Raw genomic sequence first — 22730 nt, forward strand, 5'->3', positions numbered from 1 at the left:
TTTGTAAAAACGAGAGGAGCATTACTTTAATTGGTGGATTTAATTAGCAATATTATTAGACCACATCAGTAAAAAGATGAAAGCATACAATTATTTTTCTCAGAGACAGATGCATTACACTATTTCGGGGAATGGGGAACTTCTATTACAGTACAAGAACCCCCTCTTATTGGAAACCCCTATTATTGGGACATTATCTTGTGGAGAACATGGGGAAAGCTATTTGTTAACACTATGGTCAATTTCTATTCACATGCCTTACTTTTACTTCTCATTCTTGACAATCCTGTTTTACGGGCACACCTTTTTTTCTCCCTAACAAATTACGGCCTTTTTCACAAAAGCATAGAGATATTATAGTGAACTATATCTCTATGCCAAACACAAACCAACAATATGGCTACATACTTTGGCTAATTCCTATTCAAATGCACTAATACAAACATCCATCATCATAACACCAGGGATCCCTGACAACACCAAACATTTGGAGACCCCTCCTCTTTATGGCCACACCCTTTTTTAACCAATGGGAACTTTTAAACAAAAATGGGAAACATGTGTCTGGACCATATTCCGGTAAACTCCAATTAAATTAAAGCTTTTGGTCCTAAAGCTTTCCCCTGACAAGCCGCATATTCTGAAACTTGTTAAAATAAATTGTAGAATTATTTTATAATATTGCTGGGCTTAAACTAATAAGATACAAATTTCCATACTTAATATATTATAATTATATATGGTATAACACATTACAACTCATTTTGTATGGATATATAAAACCTAACTAAACACTAAAATAAACATTCAAAAAAATACATTTCTATTATTGAAATTAAGCTTTCTTAATGTTTAAATATGAAATAATGTGACATATAATGTGAACTAATTTGAATAATTCTATACTTTACATATTATATAATTGTTATTTTTACAAATTTACATGACATGGTACAGTATCAGAAGTGCCATATCAATTTAAAGTTGTTTAAAAAATAATAATAATTTTCACTTAATTGTACTAATATTTCAAATAATTTTTCTAACTTAATAATATTTGGGCTTTTGATTAAAATATGAACTAATATACTAAGTATTAATTTGGTAATACATAAACCGTATTTCATTTTGACTCAATGATGAAGACGTAGGTACTGTATGTACATCATTTATCTGTTCTTCTTCAGTTCATATGTTTCTTCTCCATTTCTATCACTGCAATAAAGTGGTTGATGGATTCTATTGCTGCAATTCAAGTGGTTGGTGGATAAAAGAATGTTGATATCAGAAATTTCTATGTAAGTACAGGCATGAGAAAACACCACATTAAATGGGTCACAAATCTGGTGTATAATTCTCTTCAGATTAGGCCAATCCATAATGAACTTTGGAAAGAGTTATGTGTACAGTATATCAGGCACACAATGTTACAGTACATTCATTGGTTGCTGGATAAAGTGAAAAGTAAAGTATAGTTGACAAAATATGATTCAAACTTCCAGCCTAACAACCATGAATTCTACATCATTACCAATGTACATCTCTAATATAAGACAGGAGCCAAACAGGTATTGTATCTTGTACAAAAATACAACCAAAGTGAACACAATAAATAAACCAAAGCTTGATAAGGACAGATATATACCATGGCTGGATGAAAAACAGTGAAAGGAATTGAATCTACACAGCACAAGATTATGCTACAAAACACATCAATTCATTACCACAATTAAAAGACTATTTATGAAAACGTTAACCGTTTTAATTACTCTAGCAATTTTGACCAAGAATTTGACTAAAATTTATTTGGTATCTCAAAAATATAATTTCAACTTGGAAATGTTTATCTCTGATTGGACATTATATTTGGATGGCCCATTTATTTATTATTATTTTATTTTACCACAAAACCATTTTCACATTTTTCTTCCAAAAAAATACAAAGACAAACAGCACACTTTAATTGCTTCCATTAATAAAGCTAACCAAACGATTTAGCTTACAATTTTGGATATCATAATATTGCAATTCCTTGAAAACAATTGGTTTTAAGTAACTATGCAAATAAACATTGTACTCTATGCTAAAAGAGTAGGGATCATCTCTCCGGGTGTGAACATGGACCTATAAATTTATTAAGTCCATGGTATGAACATGGCAGGTGCTGCACAGTGGCTGTAGAGGGTCGAATTTGAATTTCTTCAACCGAGGACAATTAGTAATACATTTACAATTTTTATTGGAAACTATGCCCTTATAGCTCTTCTCTTAACAAGACATGAATCGTCCTTGGCTACCATCTCTCTACTACACACCTAAGTACTGTTAAATTTGAAAAATCTAAATTCTTAAAACCTATTCTTGCTGAGTTGCATTCAGAGGATCGTCAAATATACTAGGCGCATCGGAGTTGAATATTGAAGAACTTGTAGATTTTCTATCAGTTGTTTTCTTCTTTGATTTTGTCTTTTTAGTTTTTGATGAGCCAGCAAAAATATCGCCTGTTGAAAATAAAAAATAAAATAAATAAATAAAATGTTCTTTTGAAAGTATTAAGGCAACTATTTTAAAAAGTTGTACATACCTCCTTCGACTTCTTTAAATAATGGATCAGTTTTCTTCTTTGTCTTTTTCTCCTTGGGTTTGGAGTTTGGAATGTCTGCAAATATATCAGTTGTGTCGGCAAAAAGGTCATCATCCTTTCTCACAGTCTTTGATTTTGGCCGTTTTGTCTCCTTCTTTGGACTTGTGAATAATTCATCTTCAGTAGCCTTTTATCAATAAATTGAAATTGTGAGAATAAGAACACTTTTCATATGAGATTTCACTGTCCAAGCAAAATTTACATATATATATATATAAACATCACAGGCACAGAATAAATTCTGGTGATATACTGAAATTTAATAATTAATTTGAAACCCTAAAGATAAGGAAATCTGTGAGAATGAGAAAAAGTCGCCCGACCAAGATTTGAACCCGGAACCTTTTGCTTTATATACAGATGTCCAAACCATTAGACCACTAGGGCTTTCATCGATTGGATAACGACTCCGGTCTGGTCCCACAATCATTGTATAGAATGTTACATTTGAGGTATAGGCTTATGAAAGAAATTCAAAATGTGGTGGGTTATTTTTCTTGAAATTGTTTTTCCTGATTTGCAAGATAACACTTACCCTCATTGGAGGTTTATCTAGAGTTGGTGATGAAAATAGGTCATCTTCAAACGGTTCAGCAACCTTCTTTGTTGCAGCTAGTTTTAAAGAGAAAGAAAATAGTTTTAATTACATGTAAAGTACTAACTTTAAAATAAATGTTGCCAAACTTTATGTGACAAAAAAATGTGATGTGCCCATATATGGGCATGCTAATCTCATATAATTACCATATTAGGGCACATCACTACCATAGTAGGGCATATCACATTTGTTTTGTCAAACTAGTAGCTTAATATAAACTCAATATACCTGGGCTTCCAAATAAATCTTCATCAACGTCTATTTTCGATGCAATTTGTTTCCGTTTATCTGCCATTTTAGTATTGCTGCTGAAGAGGTCATCCTCCTTGTCATTTCCTATTACTACTACTTTCTTCTTCTCTTTATTTGCTGAGGAATTATCAACGTCATTTATGACAGTTCTAGGTTTTACCACCGGTTTATCAACTTTAGAGGGCGCCCCAAATAAATCATCCTCTTCGAGATGGTTAGATTTACTGAATTCATTACTATTTGACGTTGAACTGAATAATGGATCATCTTCTATTAGTTGAGCTTTTGAAATGTTTGCTTTGACAGGAATATCGTCATCAGGTAGCGGTGGTGGTGATCGTGACAGCGGATCATCATGGTTATCTCCTAAGAAGTCATCAACACCAGACATATCGCTTGATGTTTTTGATCGTATTTGAATCTTTGCATATGCAGGTTTTGCTCCCATCATTCCTTCATACGATTCATATGTCTCGATAGGTGCAGGGTCCATATCTGGTAATGGTTGGTAACCTGATGCAAAGTCCATTTCGTCATCGTTATCTACAGGCGGTGGAGTGGGTGCTCTGTCATTTGATTTAGCTTCTTTACGATGTCGTGATGGTGGTCTACGCCTTGACCCAATTTTGGCTCTATTCTGTGTTTTAAAAAAACAAATAAAAGTAGATGGTAGATTAGGTGATTAACATGTTTGAATCATAAAACCTGGGTTCAAATCCTAGTTGAAGCCCTTTACCAAATTATGTCACTAAACCTTACCATCAGTTTAGTGACAATGAGTAAAAAGAAACAAACGTCATTACAACTTACTAAAGACATGGAGATATTATAGTCAATTACAATATCTTTATATGCTAAAGATAATTTCAGGTATTTAAAAAATATATATATACTGTGTGTAAAACTAGAAAAGAAGAGAATAAAGGTGGATGCTCCCCCACAAAAAAATATACAATTTCTTACTTTATTTAAGCTTGGTAATGTGTTGGCTTCAGCAGGCAGATCAAGCAATATAGGGTCTGATTCTGGCTCTTTTGCAGAAGGTGCTGCTCCGGGCCTAAGTTTACTTGGATCAATGGTAACATTGGCCTAGAAAAATCCAGTTAATATAAAGAATTAACATTCAAGCAGTCATTGATTTGTTACAGGTGTCAATGGCATGCATATGCAAACATACATTAACATAAAAGATATGCTGCTCAAATATTCTTTAAAATTAAAGTAAAGTATTCATTTAATTATCTTTTGTTTTTTGGATTATGATGTAAAGACATTCATAGGTGGAATGAAGAAGAAAATAAGATAAGCAGGAAAAGACATGAAAGATTTAGAATGAGCTAGTAGTAGTTAAAGGAGAAACAGATACAGTTTATATGCTATTAATTTATTAAAATAATAAAACTTTGACATTGATATTCAAGATTCAATACACATAACATGCAAAATAAGAACTTGGTCACAGATTATCTTGAACTAATTGTGTATAATCTAAGCCAAGTATATTCATGCTCAATCAAACCATGGACCTATAAATTTACAGGTCCATGATCAAACTAAATACAGAACCTCTTTTATCTGTTCATGCATTCCCTTAATCTGATTGGCCAAATTCAGAAAATCATACATTGACGATAAACCAATCAAATAAGTTATAAGTTCAAAGCAAAATCTCTGGGTTTTGTTTCAAAAGTGCTCATCAGCAAGCAAAGCAAGCAATAGGCGTGCCATGCTAGACACACCTTTCCCGCGCTTCGGCGCCCTACTGACTTTCGCCGCCTTCTTGAACGTGGTTTCGGTACGGGTGGTGGTGGATGAGTTGGCATTCTGGGCCTATTCTGTGAACGGCGTGCTGGCTTGTGCTTATGCGGTTTTGTTTTGGCAAATTTTGAGAAAGGTTTTGGCAGTGTTGCTGTATTGGCTTTGGATTTTTTAGCTTTCTTTCCAAAAAGCCTAGCATAGAATGGTTTAGGACCTGTGCTTAAAGTGATGGTTGTTTTATTGTGTGCGGACAACGAAAGCTGAGAATGAAATGGATAATGAATTTTAACAAACAATATACTGTTTTTTAATAAATTATAAGATGGGATTATGTTGAATATTCCTTGATTTTAGTTAAATTAAAAAATGCACTGCTGCAATGCAATGCTTCTAAAATTATAAAACAAATGTAAATTGGTAATCCCATACTATTTTATTTCATTCTCAATGACTATTATAATAAGCACATTAATAATATATAAATATATTCAAAACAGTCAACAATTAAACTAAAAACAAAAAAAAGACATAACAGAAAAAATAGTGAAAAGATAGATAAAAGAGGCAGTTCAGAGATGTAGATGTAATATGGGGAGAATAAATCTAAAATTGATTTAACTTTATAGCTTTTTAATTAAATTATTAATATTCCAATAATCATTGATTGCTGCTTATTAAAGATGTATTGTCCCTTTGACTAATTCCAAAAAAAAAAAAAAAAAGATTTCGAAAAAAAGTGGGTCATTTTGAAGTATCAAAATAGTCATTAACTTTCACCAAAAATTGTCGAAAAAAAAATCATTTAACTGAAATACAGACGTTTTTTTGTTCAAAAAATAACTTTGACTTCCAGACAAAGTTTTCAATCAAAACATATCTCATAATGCAACGCGCTTGTTTGGCTACTCTGTATGCATAATCATAAAACTTCCTCGCGATCTGTGTGAAAACACCTTCTCAACCGTAACGAGTTGTAAACAATCCTAATTAGCATCATGCATACTGCATACTCGTGGTTTGAAATCTTTGTTTACTTTCGCTCATGACAATTTTCCAGACGAATTAATTTACCTGTTAATTACGTAAACTTGTTGTTTTTGGCTCGAATTTTCGACTTAAAGTGAATAACTTTAATATTACTTTGATATGGCCAATTTAAATTTAGAATATTTTGACCTTCATTTTTTGTGTTTCAAGGACAATACATCTTAAAATATAATATATGTTTAATGTTTGTAAATCTCATTTTTATTTGAATATTCTATCTATAATAGTATAAGCTGTATTATATATTTTGAATTAATTAAATAATTACAAAAATATCTATGCAATATAAAACATCATCCAATTACATTTAAGTTATTAGTTTCTAAAGTTAATGGATATACATATGCCAAGTGTATATATATATGCAAATATATATTTAAATTAATGCAAATTCACACCTGTATTTTTTCAACTTTACTCGAAGGCTTAGTAGGTGCCTTGACGGATTTGATACCTGGTGGTTTGACAGGCTTATGTTTACTAGACGTCGACAATTTAGGGGAAAATAAATCATCATCTGCAGGCGGACTACCAAACAGAGGCTATAAAACAAGTCATGAATAGAGAAAAACATGCAAAATAATAAGTGTTATATGCAAATGAGCATGAAAAAAGTTGGGGGAAAAACTCACTGCAACAAATTAATTAAGAATAAAGCTTAAAAAATCATTTCATAAAAAGCTTAGCTAATAAAAGATAAAAAGTTTTAAAATTCTCAGAACGTTTGTAAATTTAACAGAAAAATGGTTATATACATATAAAGTATATATCATTAATTTACAGTTTCTATAATTTCCTGTCTGCACGGTAAACTTGGCGTTCAATGTATTGTTTTTCAGTACAGAGAACTAGATGCACAGCCAACCATTTCAATAGAAAATAATAAATTGCACGCTCTGTTGATCATACCATTGACACAGTCAATTGTGTCGATAGTTACTTCAACAACAGACAGCTAGTTACCCTTACCAAAATACTTACATCATCATACTTAGCACCAATTCCATTGGCTGCCAATCGATCTGCTGATGCGTTAGATGAAATGCTTACCGAATCAGACTCTGGTTCAGATGACTTTGCAACATTAAAAGGATCTGCAACTGCAACCTTTGACATTCCCGGTATTGGTTTTGATGACTGCTCAAGAACAGAATTTAAAATAAAAAAATGTTTTAATAAAATTCTAAGCACATCTAAACTGAAGTGTAATTATATATTCATTTTAAATGATTAATATTAACACGATAAATCATAACTATACATTTCTCTGTGAAAAAATGAATATAATTGTCAGGTTCAGTACATGTACAAAACAAATTTAAAAAAACATATTGAACAAAATCAAATAAACGGACAGATTCTGCATACATAAATAAAGCAATCAAAATATTCATGGTGAAGGTTGTCAAGCATGTGGTATAAATGCATAAAATAATGTTGCTATGACAGTAAACAAAACATAATGTTGCTATGGTAATGATAAACAAAACAATATTATCAAATAATATTGAAATAGTATTTCTGAAATTAATACATAAAGATTTACATAACCAGTCATGCATTGAAATAAATAAATATGTTGGTTGAATGAAAATACCCTAGTCAAACGAATATACATTTCCACGATGCATTACTTCATTTGTTTGATATACATTGGTATTAATCAGTAGATATTTAGATTGCTGCAGTAATTCTACAGCTGATGCAGTAATTTGGCTCTAGTAATTCAGCTACAGCACTTCTACTAGAATTGATGTTCTAGGGTTGTTGTAGTATTATCATAACTATAATAATTTCATAATTAACAATTGTAGGAATAATTGGTAAGATATATAACCTACAGAGGTATAGCTACAATTAAATTGAAAAGTATCACAAATAACAAAAATGAGACACCTTACCTCTCGTTTCTTCCTTTCATTGCTATTAAATAAATCTTCATCGTTGTCCGCAAATAAATTACCACTATTTTTATCATTTTTCTTTGGCCTCATTTTAACTACAGGGGGAGACACACTCCCAATATTAGTCCGAATTGGAGAGGGAGGTGGTCGAGTTGGTTCTTTTAAGCGTTCTTTCCGTGTCTTAGGTCCCGGTTTCGGAGGCTTAGTTCTTACTGGAGGTGGAGTGGATTTTCCTGAGTTAAACAAATCTCCATCCGTATCATCAGAAAATAAGTTCTTGGATTGGTCCTTGGCGGGACTCGGTGACGGTTTGCTGGATTTTACGTTGTTTACGTCTTCTTTAGGAAGAGTTTTTTCGCCAAATAAATCATCTTCATCATCATCGTCATCAAAAATTCCTCCAGCTTTAGATTTTTTGGCTTCGGGCTAGTATGATTGTGGAATGATAACATTATGTGAGATGGACTTAAAAATTCTAATTATAAATAACATTATGGGAAAATAATTTTCCCTTACAGATAGTAACAAAACCGGCAATAAAAATACTATAAAATAATAATGATTGTGGAAGTTAAAGAACTACAAATGTTTGTGCCCCTGAAGGGCTAGATATAAAAATCAATTAAACAAATTTTCTCAATCAAACAAAATTAAATGTATTGAATTTTTGCGTCCATCCCACAATACTATTTATACATTTACCAAAATGTAAAAAAAACTGCATTAAAGAAAGCAGAAAAGCAGAGTCTTGTCTGAGTATTTTATTTGGAAAAATATATATAATTTTGAATAATATTTTTTGTACAATATTTAAAACATGCATTGAGTGCATGTGCTTCCAAATGCGTCAAACCCCCTTTCCAATTATTAATTTTGTTGTACATTAATTTATTTTAATAATTGTAAGCTCCAAAAGAATTAGTAGTTTGACAGATTTTTATGTGCAATTGGAATAAGTTACAATAGGATAGGATCTGTGGGATTTGACGCAAAATTCAACACATCAGCATACATAAGCAACTGTCACACTTTGTCAGTATCAACATACAATGTCGTTTTGTTACTAGCAACTACCATTTAAACATTCCTCGTGACAAAGTAAGTCACAAAATCAAGTTAAAAAAAGATTTATAATAATTAAAGACACAAATTTAATGTTTTTTCATTTTGTTTCACTTCATTTTTGTGGAACATTGGCCACAGAAGCTATTGGCCTCTTTTGCCACTCCTTGGCACAATCAAACTATCTTTTGTCTGTTTTTACTTTATAAATATTAATAGACTAACAGTTTTAGTTAGTTGCTCAGTAACAAAGGGATTGCATGACAATTTGACAAATAAATAAAATTATAAAAACAATACAAACCAACAAAAAGTGACATTTATATCTACCACTAATGCGTGCTAGCTTTGGCAAACTGCTAAAACCCATATTTAACATGCCTGGTGAAGATCTGCTAAACTAAAAACTGGTGAGTGCATTATGTATACCCAGCCACATAGCATGCTACATAAACCTGCTACATGTAAAATACTGTTAGATTTCTGTGCTACAGAAAAAGGTTTTGTATAAAGCAGTTCAACAATAAAGACTTGTGCAGAAATCAAAATTGATTTGCGAAATCAAATTAGTACACCAAATTAGTTGCAAAGCAAAACTACTATTTTAATCAGGGGTTCTCAGCAGTTTTCTAATATGGCCTTGTTATAAATTTAAAATAATCTTGCGGGCCAGATAGAGCTGGGCATCACAATGGTTAAGGTTCAAAGCCCGGAAGCTCATGTTGCCTAACCCTTTGTTAACCTTGTTTTTCTTAATTTGTTTTAGCAGTAAATAAATAAAATGAACTTGTGGGCCTGTTGAGAACCTCTGATATAAAACAAAATTTATAGATACTAAATCTAAAAATGTATACATATACAAATACATACAGTATATTAGACACCAAAACCAACATTACACTTGCATACACACGCACACACTTGTGGTAAAATATATAAACACTACAGAAATGGTTATAAACAATGCTAAACAAACCTAAATATATATATTAATATAACTAATATTACTATATATATTGCTACTGTATATTATTTACAAAATTTATATGGTAGAGGTGAAAGAGTCATTTATTTATAAGTATTAAAAACCACGTTTAATGCCATAAAATTAGAGCACACAAAATATTAATTTAACCAAAAAAATACAAAAGTTTCTTGTACAAAATTATATTTTCACCAAATGTTTAAATTGCACATATACGAATACATTGAATTATATTTTTTTTTAGTTATAGAATTATATAAACAGTAAATTAAAATGAAATGCAAGTCAGGGTATGAAGTTAATGCTACGTAACAACATTCTAAAGCTCTATCTACACTATCAAACTAGTTTGACAAAAGAGTGTGATGTGCTCAAATATGATAGTGATATGTCCATATATGGGCACGTCACATTTTCTTGACACATAAAGTTTGATAGCGCATGTAGACAGAGCTTAAAAGCGATTGATTTAGCATGCAATGGGTGAAGATTGCTATGTTTTAGTGAGTATTTGATTAAATAAAGCACGACGGGTTACCTTCGGGGGTGATGCTGATCCTGCTCCGCTAAACAGATCCACTTGGGGAGCCTCTTCCTCTCGTGAGCCAAACAGTACATCCTCATCATCAAATACACTTTTACTTTTATTTCGTCTTCTTTGGGCCTTTTCCTGTAAAAATGATTAAAAGGCGAAGGTTTTAAGTCTGCGTATCACAGATTTCATCTCTAAATTTATGAATCATGAACGTAATAGATAGAACTCAGAGGAAATGTGGCTGTTATATTTGATGAGTGTTGATTGTTAATCAGTTTGTTATTAAAGTAACCCACCTTGTTGATTATTATTATGATGGTGTTTTTTAAACAACAAAATACTATCAATACACATTTATTCACCTATATATATTCACAAACACTCTTTTAGTTTAAAGAAAATGCCCTTGATATTTTTTCAAATTCATTGAATCAGTTTAGGTATAAAGTTTTCAGGTTATTATAATAGTTATACATGCTACCTTATATAATGTTTATTATATAGGCCTATGTTCATTGTATTTGTACCCATTCTGTATTTGTATGTTTACCCTCCTGTTATTGTGGCAAATTAATTTTGCTATTGGTTTGGGTTTTGAAATAAATAAATAAATAAAAACTAAATGGACAACTTTGGAAATTTCAATAAGCTCACAGCTAAGTCAAATGAATCACCAGCTGCTCTAGTACAGATGAAAGAGCAGACTTGTAATAAATTTGAAAACACTGTAGAGTTTGAAACACATGTCAAAGTTTAAAGGTCAGCCAATAAAGTAAATTACTCCATGCCCTAACAAGGAATTGTATAAATGATTTCACCTACCTCTGTTGAGTCTTCACGCATGATTGGCGTTCCTGCTGATGAAGACGAGGCGGAAGCTGAGGATGATGGAAACAGTTCCTCGTCTTTCTCATCTTCTTCGTAGAACAGACTAAAGGTATTTTTACGAGGTGTTGGGTTTTCACGTATTGCTACAGGTTCAGGTTTCTTAAACAAATAAAAAAACAAGAACATGTTATTTAAATATGTAAATTAAATAATAAATATAATTCATATTTTGTACAAGACTGCTTTAAGGAAAAAATTAAATGTTACCTCTGGTGAAGGTTTCTCTTCTGTGTCTTCAACTTTCAAGCCATCTTTTTGTTTTATTTCAGAAAACAAGTCCTCGCCACCAAATATGGCGATCCCTCCTACAGGCTTCTTTTTCTTTCCACTAAAAGAATGAGACGTTGAATTAAGCTTTGTCTATATAAAAAAAGTGTGATGTGCCCAAATATGGTAGTGATATGCACAAATATGGTAGAAATATGACATCATCATGTCCATATGTGGGCACATCACATTTTTTTGTCAAATAATGTTTGATAGTGTAGACAGAGCTTAATAATTGGTAACAACAAGATTGGTTTGATTAACATAATTGCAAAACTGTTGAGTATCAATTTAAGAATTGTTATCTTTAATAAATATTAAACTTACGTGTCCTTTGGTTTAGCCGCTGCTGCAAACAGATCATCTCCAGGCACATCATCCTCATCATCGTCGAACATACTACTGGCTGGCTTCTTAGCTGTCGTCTGAAAAAAAACCCAAAATTATACAATATATGTAATATAAATAAATGTCAGTATTGTAATTAAAATCATGATTTTGTTTTCATTTCATAATTGAACTATTAAATTAAATTGATATTTTCAAATTATGCACCTGCTTAGCTGGTTCCTCTTTCGGTACAGTAAATAAACCATCGTCATCATCGTCAAATAACTTGGAACTATTTCTGCTGACTTGGGGACTGCAGAAAAAAAACATAACTATGTCAAGAGTTTAGTTCTTAAGCTTCTATCTACACTATCAAACTAGTGATATGACATCATCGTGTCCATATGGGCACATTACATTTCTTGTCACAAAGTTTGATAGTTTAAACAGTAAAAACAGAGCTTTAGAATCAATCACTTTCCGTTGTAGTAATACTGCAAAGTGTTAAAAGATTCTAAAGAAATGTAAAGCTCTGTCTACACTATCAAACTAGTTTGACAACAAATGTGTGATGTGCTCAAATATGGTAGTGATATGCCCAAATATGGTAGTGATATGACATCATCGTGTCCATATATGTCACATGAAGTTTGATAGTGTAGACAGACCTTTCTTTTTTACTGGACACAGATGGAATGCCAAACAAGTCGTCTTCATCATCAAACAGACCGCCAGACTTCTGCTCTTTGACTACTGGCTTCTTGACAGCTTTGACAGGTTCTGGTGATTCTGGTTCTTTGTCTTCTTCAGTATTTGCAGCAAGACCTTTCATTCCTGCCAGAGGATCAATACTGCCAAACATTGATACTGCACCAGCTGGTAACTATGAAAAAATTTATAACATTATTTGAGGTTTTGTTATTTAAAACTTATGGTAATACAGTAGATCACCTATTAAGGGGACATCTTTATGACTCAACAATGTGTCTACTTCATAGGAGTGTCCCCTGAATTGAGGTTGGCAATAATTTGAAACATATACTTCCCTTGTTCGTTGCAATGAAACTGTCCCCTTAATAGGGATGTTTCCTGAATAGGAGTTGGCTGTGGTGTTAAAACATGTATTGCCCCTTGTTTCTTGCGCACTGGAAAGAGTCCCTGTTATAAGGGTGTCCTAAAGGAGGGGTTCCAGTGTGTTTTTATTACCTTTTTCTTCTGCGGCTCTGGTGCAGGTTTAGAACTTTCACTAAATAATTCATCTTCTTCATCTCCAGAGAACAAACCTGATGACTTTGTAGCTTTTACTGGTTCTAAAAAAAGAATAATGATCACAGACAAGTTGGCCAAGGCAACAGGGGAAAGCAGCTAATATAAGAATAGGTGAAGGAAGTTCTCTGCATGTGTTATGATATAGGTCAGTAGGTATGTTGTGTGGGACAGGTGACAAGGGTAATGTTAAACAAAAGAGGATGAAGAATACCTTTCTTGGCAGGAACATCTGCAAATAAGTCTCCATCATTATCATCTTCATCATCAAACAGTCCACTAGAATCTTTGCTTTCTACTGGTTTTTGAGGAGGTTTTCGACTCTGAAATAGAATAAAAAAGTTTTAAAGAACAAACTTACATATTTAATGTTTAATTGACTAAATAGACTGGGCCGTAGCCAGCATAAGGCAGACGAGGTGCTCGCCTCATCAAACATTTTCAATTTTCATTACCATCCTCCAGCACAGATCATCATATTTTATATAAGTAATTATATTTAAAGTATCTTTGCCTCGTCTGTTTTTAACCTCTCACTATGGCCTTGATAAATAAATATAAACCATATTCTATTTTTTATTAAAACAATTTAGACATGATCCATCCAATGTCATTAAATTGGTCTATATTAGTTTGTTGCCTTTTAAAGAAATAAACAGTCTTTCATGCATTTTTTGGCGACTACAGAATTCAACAGAAATGAATAGGCAGGCCAAATGTTTGTTAATTGAAGCAAGTAAGAAGTTGTAACCTGTCTATCATTGTTGTAGGTGGAGCTTTACAAAAGATCAGCCAATAGAAAGCATCAAATAAACTTTGCATTCTCAATTCAAATGTTATGGTTAAAATCAAGGTTATAAAAAAGGACCATGTCAAAATATTCTATAGTAGTTGCTGCAGTATCTTTAAAGCTTATTGCAGTAAAATTCAAATTCTTCAAATGAATTCTTCTCCATTTAAATTTGGTTAGTATGTTCGTGCCGTGCGTAACCCTGTGGGCAAGGTTTGCATCACATGACTTACCGGGAATAGAGGGCGCTTGGACACAGCCGCAAAATGAGCCCTTAAGATTGTGTTGTTTGACTGTATGAATAAATATGGTTATAAAACCAGGTATTTCAGCAAAAATACTGAACGTGTAGTTCATTGAAAGTGTATGTAACTCCATCCCCAAGTTAAAACAAATAGATTTTAAATTTTACACCATTAAAATTGTCGTTACAATTACCTGATATAATTTTTATAATAACTTGAGTGTACATAAGGAACCATATAACTGTTTTCAGCAATTGGGACAATTACGTTTTACCATATTGTGTCATAATAATAATAATAGAATTACATTTTTCTGAAATTTATTTGATTTCTATGTACGTTATTATTAAACAAAAATTATGACATTGATAATGATATGATGATAGTGACAATAATATTGATTACAACCAAGATGACAACTAAAATTGTCATGTTGGATGTGAATAAAATTAAAATAGCATTGTGTAACTGTAAAAGACATACTTCTTGATGTTCTTGTGCCTCCTCTTCATCTTCACTGACATCCTCTTTAGATGGTGACCCAAAGAGTTCATCATTGGCTGCACCAAACATTGATACGCCACCTACTGGTACCTTGCGACCACTTCTTGTTCTAGCCCTTGGCTTAGTTTCTGAAAAATGATGTTGGCAAATGATGAACATGACCTGGGTTCAATTCTGGACCTTGTCAAGTGATAATTTGGCAACAAACTTATGAGTGGAGTTTTGGCTTGGTGGTTATGATGCTTGGCTACCAATCCAAGTGTCCTGTCATATGTCAGGATTTTTTCTAATGACACTCCACTCCCAAAGACTAGTAATAAGACTTTGTTTATTTATGCAGAGCATCTTGTGTATATGTTTGTCTTGTGAACAGGATTGCCACTTTTAAGAAGGATAGTATATATAAAAAAAGAATTTACAACAAATGTTAAGCAATACTAACCTTTTGATTTTGTTTCTTCAACTTGCGGTACTGGTTCAGATTCTTTGCTTGGTTTATCATCAAATAAACCACCATCATCATTTTCTGCGGCGTCGTCATCATCAAACAATCCTTTACTTCCAGAAAACAATCCCTTTCCGCCACTGAATACATCATCTTCATCAGGGGGAGCGTGCACACCAAATGGATCATCATCTGTTGTGCAAGAAGAATATTATTCAATAATTAATAAGCATTAATATATAAATAGTAAGAGATGATGTTGATGAAATAAAGAACTAAACATCTCTTTCTTTAAAATTATAGCTCTTTCATAAAAATGAGTGTTTCTCAAAACATAGTTGTTACAGTACCTTCTGTTCTGATAGATGATTTCGTTGAGCTTCTTTTTCTTCTTTTATCCTTTTTTTCAGATTCTTTCTTTTTCTTATCCTTCTCTGATGACGTAGATATTTTGCTTGCACTGCGATCTCTTCGTTGATCTAAATAAAAGTGTTATCAACAAACAATTATAATGAATTAAGACACCTATTACTTGACAATGAGAATTATTCTTATCATTTATGATTAGACTGTTACAATTTTGATAGTTTCAGAAACGTAAGTTTCACCAAGATATATATTGCCTACAGAAATATTCTGATTATTTTATATGATTATTATTATTTAGTGTTGCATTCAACATCATGAATCAATATTAACCTTTGACCTCAGCTCCAAGAATCTTTGCCTCTAATTCTGATGTGAATGGTTTCTGTGTACTTAGTGGTCCATTCTCCATCTCATCCTCAGACTCACCAAAGATATCGTTCTCTTCTGCATCAGAGTCTTCTGAACCCTGACATAATTAAATACAATAATAATATTAAAACTACCCCTTCTGGCTGATCTACAAAATAGCCATGAACAACGTGTTGACGACAACATTTTTAGTAGTGAATTTAATGAATGTTTTCTATTGCACACATCAATACAAATGGGGTATCAAAATGACGGAAATTTACTGGGAAGGTTTTAAATTACATTTGAACCACATCCAGGAAGGGTTGGGGATTGTAATAAAATTAATAATTAATTATTGTAATAAAAATAACGTAACTTACAATGTCTCCTTCCTCTAAGTCTGATTCACTAGCAGATTCAGAATACTACGGAAATATGAACAAATTTAAATGTTATTTGAGACTTTTGAAAACTATGATGTATGGCAGTTTGTAACCTATAATGCCTTCTGTTGTGTACAATTTGGGTTTTTTTAAACAATAAAATACCTCAATATAGTGCACAAGAAGTGATATGCAAAATGACATCATTGAATTAATGAAGTCAAATAATGATTCTTATAAACTTTCTAGTGAGGGGTTAAATCAATTGTCAAGCGGTCTATATTAAAGCAGGATGGTCTGTCAATGGTTAATTTGGCAAAAACATTCTAAATATAACTTGTCTATAAAGTGAATTTAAATATACTATTACTAACCTCTGACTCGGACAGATCTGTTTCTTCTCCGCTATCTGTTACTGAACTGCCTGTAACACTTAGGTCATCTTCAACTGTAACAAGAAAAAAAGGGATTAATATACGTGCTTATAAAAGTTTAAATATATTAAGAAGGGGACTGAATGTTAATGAAAAATACTTTTCTTGGAATCTTTGAATTGTGATCACCTTGTAAAATATCATCTTACTTTTTGGGTGCTTTAAAAAAGTGCCTTACAATACGATGTTATTTATTGTCATTTTAACGAGGTACAGATGAAATTTGGTTGATTGGTTTACATTACAGTATCAAATATATATGGTATTACAATATCAAAATTACTAAAAAAAATACTACTAAAAAATTACAATATTTAAATTAAATTAATATAAAATACCTTCACTTGTGTACTCAATCAAACCAACATCATCCTCTTCCATAAAGAGTGATGAACCAATAATATGAGGCAAGGGTCGGTGGCTGTATGGGTCCTGAGAAATATTAATAATACTTTACATTTATTCTCCGTTATTCTTTATCTAATTTTAGTAGGTGGTAAAATTAATAATTATTGTAGTCTTATTTTGAGCCTAATACAATGTAAGCGCTTTACACACAAAAATGATTCATAAAATATCATAAGATACCCAAAAAAAAGAAGAAAAGCAGAGGAACCATTTACACCGCTTCGTTCTCCAGTACTAACTGTACAGTCCTAACTGCTGTAATTAACCAAATCTTAAATACATATTCTAATATCTTTTTTTTTTTAATATTTTTGTTGACGGAATTGATGACAAACATCCTTTGGGTAAATCAAGTGTATCCATGAATAGATAAAGTATTATAATTATAATCTTAAGCTATGTCTACACTATCAAACTAGTTTGACAAAAAAGTGTGATGTGCCCAAATATGGTAGTGATATGCACAAATATGGTAGTGATATGACATCATCGTGTCCATATAGGCACATCACATTGTCACATAAACTTTGATAGTGTAGACAGGGCTTTAAGCTATGAGAAGACAAAAAAACCCTCTAACCTTTGGTTCAAGAATAGGTTCATGTCTGTAACTAGTATCATCGTCTTCTGAATCAGAATTGCCTGCATTGGCATCTAATGTATCAAACGCCGTATCAATCACGTTGATTCCTAGGTTTAACGCTTTTGATACTTTAGGTATTAAGTCTACTTCTGTCACTTCTTGTTTTTCCTGTAAGTAGTAATTTGTTTTAAACAGAATTGATCAATAAAAGCAATTATTTATTTTCTAACCAGGGACACACAATGTTAAGATGAACATAGAAGGCCTAACATTTCATGGGATGTACAGGAAGAGACTAACTTTGTGAGGGAAAACGTTTCTTCCGTGCTATGCCTACACATTAAACAGTATTAAAGTTTACTTACAGCATTTGCCTGGGCTGCATTTTGCATGTCCATCTCTTCTGAATCATCATACACTCGCTATCAAATAAGGAAACACATGAATGAATATGTAAAATATGGATAGAATAAGGAACTCTTTTCTTAATTCTGTGATGAGACAGTTAAATACAGTGGAAGAACAGAGATATATACTATTATACTATCACTAATTATAATTCCCAAGTTGCTAAACTACTTTTCAACTTTTAACCTGACTACAAAATTACGAATGGTTTCATTTTTTCTTGGAATTGCATTATTGCATTTAATCTGTATCTAAAAAATGTCAAACCATGTTATGATTATTTAATATTTATATGATCAATGAAATGAAAATAGATGGAATATCCTGCATGAATGAATAAAAGGCACATGTGCATGTCAGTTAAAAAAAAGTAGGGTTCCAAGTGTGCTAGTTCCTGTACTGCTACACCTGTGGCTGCAATCAAACTCTGGGCACAATCCTATGCATACTGGATACAGACACAAACAAGTATCACACTGGCATAATGCAGAGGCCTGAGGCCCCTGGATTAGGGACACTAAGTGACCCTCCAAAGCTGGTGACCTTGCCTTGACATATTTTAATGCCTGTTTTTTCCTCTGAACCGTGCTCCGGGCCCCTGTGTTTAACCAGTGAGCGCTCATAGCTGTTATGCCACTGGTATATAACATTATATTATTTTATATTACTTACATTTTCAACAAACTGTGTATTGGCAATCATTAAAAAGTCGTTAAGAGTATTATGAACTTTTGAGTCTGTACTCTTTGCTTCATTGACCACTCCATCTACCATCTTCTCTAACTCACTCGTTCTTGCTATCATCTTCTGAGAAAATTCTTGTAAATAAAGTAACAACTAAAAAAGGAAACAATTAACATTGTAAATAATAGAATATTGGCAATAATCTTTCTGACGTCATAAAAACTGCCCTCAGTCGGACAAAATGGCGCTGTTCAAATTCTATACTAAATCGTTAATTAATTATATTGAAACTAAGCATACCTATACCTACCTACTAGCCATTTAAACAACATAACTTTTGTTATACTCAATATTTTATCTCTTTTTTTACTTATTTTTCTCATGAGACAAGATTTTGCTTCTAGTGCGGGCCCCAGTTATTATTGTCATAACTGAATAAATGTGTATGAATGAATATTCACACCACAATGTGTAATTCATCATTAACTAAGCCATCTCTTTAAATATTTTCTTAATAAAAGTATGTTAACATAACTTACACCAGCATCTGATGCCATTGACCAATTACAGCTCTGTTTTCTGACCTCAGATAAGGTCATGGTTTTCTCCGCTTTGGCTTCCGCCGCAGGTGCCATGGGCCCTTCTCCTGAACTATTTCCTCCATCCAGTCCAATGTCTGATGCCTAAAGAGTAATAATATCAATATACTTACATTCTATTAGTAAAGTAAGTATTTTGATCATAAATTATTCTGATTTCTAATACAAATATCTCAAATTCTTTCTTTCTATTGAAAGAAGAAAATTAGCATAAACAAAACTTGGTCAACTTGGGTTGATATGTCTTATTTGAATTTGGCACAAATATGAATAAATAATAAATATATAGAGATAAAAAATTAGTTTAAATTATAATGTAGTTTAATAATCATTGTTCTGATAGTAGGCAGTTTAAGTTACGGATAATAATGCATTCAAATTATATTTTTTGTACCTTAAGCACTGTCTACACTATCAAACTAGTTTGACAAAAAAGGTGTAAACATCAAGAAGTAAACATTTATTAAAAGGTTAAGACACGTTTATGGTAATGTAATCAACTAGGCTTAGAGATCAAGCATCAACGGTATAGCAAACTGGTGGGTACCCAGGAAGTACAGCCTGGAAATACTGTATAAACAGAACAAGTTCAAAGGTCACACAGCAGCAGCAAAATTATTTTATTGTAGAAACCATAAGTCTGACACTCCGAAAAACATTACATGAAATCATTTATGACAAAAATTAAAATAGATTTCACATGAGAGATGAATCAAACTATAGCAGCCAATCATCTGTCTAACAGAACGCAATCTTTCTTATCAATAAAAACACCCAGAAATACAAACTAAAATAGATTATAAAAAATAATAAATCCAATGCAAAATCTTTTGAACTTATGCCAAGGAAAATCACATCTAATGACCTTTGTACGTAAGCCATCAACTAATTTTAAAAATGTATTACAAAAAAAATAGTTTTTTACTCTATTCTACACAGGAATGTAATGATGCATACATTTTCTTATCTCTCTAAAATCATTATTCCATTCTATTTAAGAAATACTATACTGATTAAACTTAAAGAGCCCTCCAATCAATTACCAATCAAATAATTAAACACAGTAAAGTAGACCATATTTCACTTTATAGGGTAGAATCTCATTTTCTGGTTTTGAACTTTCCGAATTCAAGTTTGATCAAAATTATCTTTATGTGAATGCCTTAATCAGGTTCTACAGTGCATTCACCATCTCATTATTAACAATAATACAGTACTTTATAACTCTATGATTTTCAGTTCTATTGACGAGTACGCCCTCTTACACATTCATCTAATACCATGTCAAGTTTAATTGTAGAAGTCTTGTATAAATGTAACCTCCACCTCGATACCCAGTCATTTAACAGGGCAGACAATTTGGCTTGAGGATATAGAGACGATGACACCCTGCTGTATCGGTAAGACTATTTAATACTAAATAACTATGCATACTCAAATCATTAAATAAGTTGTATGCCAACTATAAAAAAAACAGTAAAGTCGAGGTAGTAACTTTGTAAGAACATGCATACCTATTTAGTAATTAAGATTTATATAATTTAGGACGAAATATCTCACCTTTTGCCAGAGATTCAACATATCAAAGTGAAAAAACAGCTACCATAAAGAAGATCTAACTGCGAAGCCCTATCCAGATATGTTTGTCACTACACGGTTAGAGATTACTCATGCACCACTTCCTGTGACAGACAACACAAGTCGGGCGAATACTCTATGACAACTTAGCCATCGCTCAATGTTGTATTGCACGATATTGGGATCGCAACAATTTCATGAGAATGTTTAATAGATATTGTCAGAATAAAACAAATTTTAAAAGCAAATTAAATTAGTTTATAATTGAATAAAAATATGGCATAATATTCACTTCTGCTATATAATTGTTCCAGTTAGATATGCAATGATACAAATTTGCATACTCTATTTGAATGATCATCAAACCTATTTTTATATGTTTAGTTTGATAATTCAATATTGAATCAACTTTATTTAATTAAAGGAAAGAAGTGAATTTACATATTTCTGACTAAGTTTCCTGTGTAGTTGACAGTGTACGCTTCCTTTCGGGAAACTCCTTTACAGCGTTTTGTTCAGAGTCTAGACAGCTTCGATAGTGTAGAGAGGGCGTTATATCGCTTAGCAACAAATAGTTTCAGTCAATGTAACTCGACATTGCACTGACCTCTGCAAATTAGAACCCTGTTGGTAATTGTATATATACTTTTTAAAATTTAATTTTCTATTTTATATTTTGTGTTTATTTTTTCTTAAACTAATGGTTTATTGTGAATGAAAAGACGAGAGCTGATTTGAAGGAATTCTAGAGGGTAATAAAAAAGGAAATTAATAAATTAAAATAATTTCCTTCTGTACAAAAATAAAATCAATGTAGGCTAGGTTTAAGTGTTTCCATAGCTACCATATGCATTGAATTATTAATTTGAATAGTAAGATACCTAGACAATTAAGTAGTCCTAGCCTAGATAAAATTATATAAATATAGGCCCTAATAACAATTATTTATATTTAATTATAAATACGTTATTAAAAATCATTAATTAATCCATTCATTTATTTTCAATAATCATTTAATTGAAATTGTTTTTTCTCAATATACATTATTGAAAAGCAGATCTCTAGGGGGGGGGGGGGGGGGGGTGGTTAGAGGCTAGGCCATACTCATACTAGCAGGCCTAGATATCTGAGCTCCGAGTGCAGAGTGCTCGATCGTGTCGGCTCGTCGTCAACAACCTAGCTAGCCAGGCCTAGCCTTCCTGAATCCTTGGGCCTAGCGTGAATACAATTGCATAGTTTTATACAAATTATCACTCAAATTAATCACAAAAAATAAATGTATACTTACTACAGGTTGCGCGACAGGGGCGGCAGCAGCACCGTCGGCATTAGCACTTTGTATGGGTGGAGGAGGCGGTGGCGGTGGTGGTGGAGGAGCCATCTTTCAGAAAATAGGTCAACCAGTCATGTGAT

General features: G+C 32.2%; 1 protein-coding gene across 2 annotated transcripts; it reads right to left on the minus strand.

The window, feature by feature from the left end:
- Positions 1 to 25: 25 nt before the first annotated feature.
- Positions 26 to 22730, minus strand: LOC144840988 (uncharacterized). 2 transcript variants are annotated; one of them, XM_078697104.1, is made up of 28 exons: positions 22606 to 22730; positions 19680 to 19823; positions 19129 to 19293; positions 18414 to 18470; positions 18046 to 18216; positions 17396 to 17489; positions 16998 to 17071; positions 16621 to 16665; positions 16220 to 16355; positions 15871 to 15999; positions 15518 to 15712; positions 15055 to 15203; positions 13751 to 13859; positions 13477 to 13580; positions 12939 to 13153; positions 12496 to 12583; positions 12268 to 12365; positions 11881 to 12001; positions 11608 to 11772; positions 10789 to 10920; positions 8201 to 8629; positions 7281 to 7436; positions 6698 to 6841; positions 4458 to 4583; positions 3471 to 4131; positions 3180 to 3256; positions 2585 to 2771; positions 26 to 2501 (listed from the first exon to the last, which is right to left on the minus strand). In XM_078697104.1, exons 1-28 carry the CDS (start codon positions 22696 to 22698, stop codon positions 2356 to 2358), a joined length of 4410 nt encoding a protein of 1469 aa, XP_078553230.1. In that variant the 5' UTR covers positions 22699 to 22730; the 3' UTR covers positions 26 to 2355. The 2 variants fall into 2 exon arrangements, with proteins under 2 accessions (XP_078553230.1, XP_078553231.1); XM_078697105.1 differs by lacking the exon at positions 6698 to 6841.

Source organism: Antedon bifida, chromosome 4 (genome assembly GCF_963402885.1).
Source record: "Antedon bifida chromosome 4, ecAntBifi1.1, whole genome shotgun sequence".
Classification (NCBI taxonomy): domain Eukaryota; kingdom Metazoa; phylum Echinodermata; class Crinoidea; order Comatulida; family Antedonidae; genus Antedon; species Antedon bifida.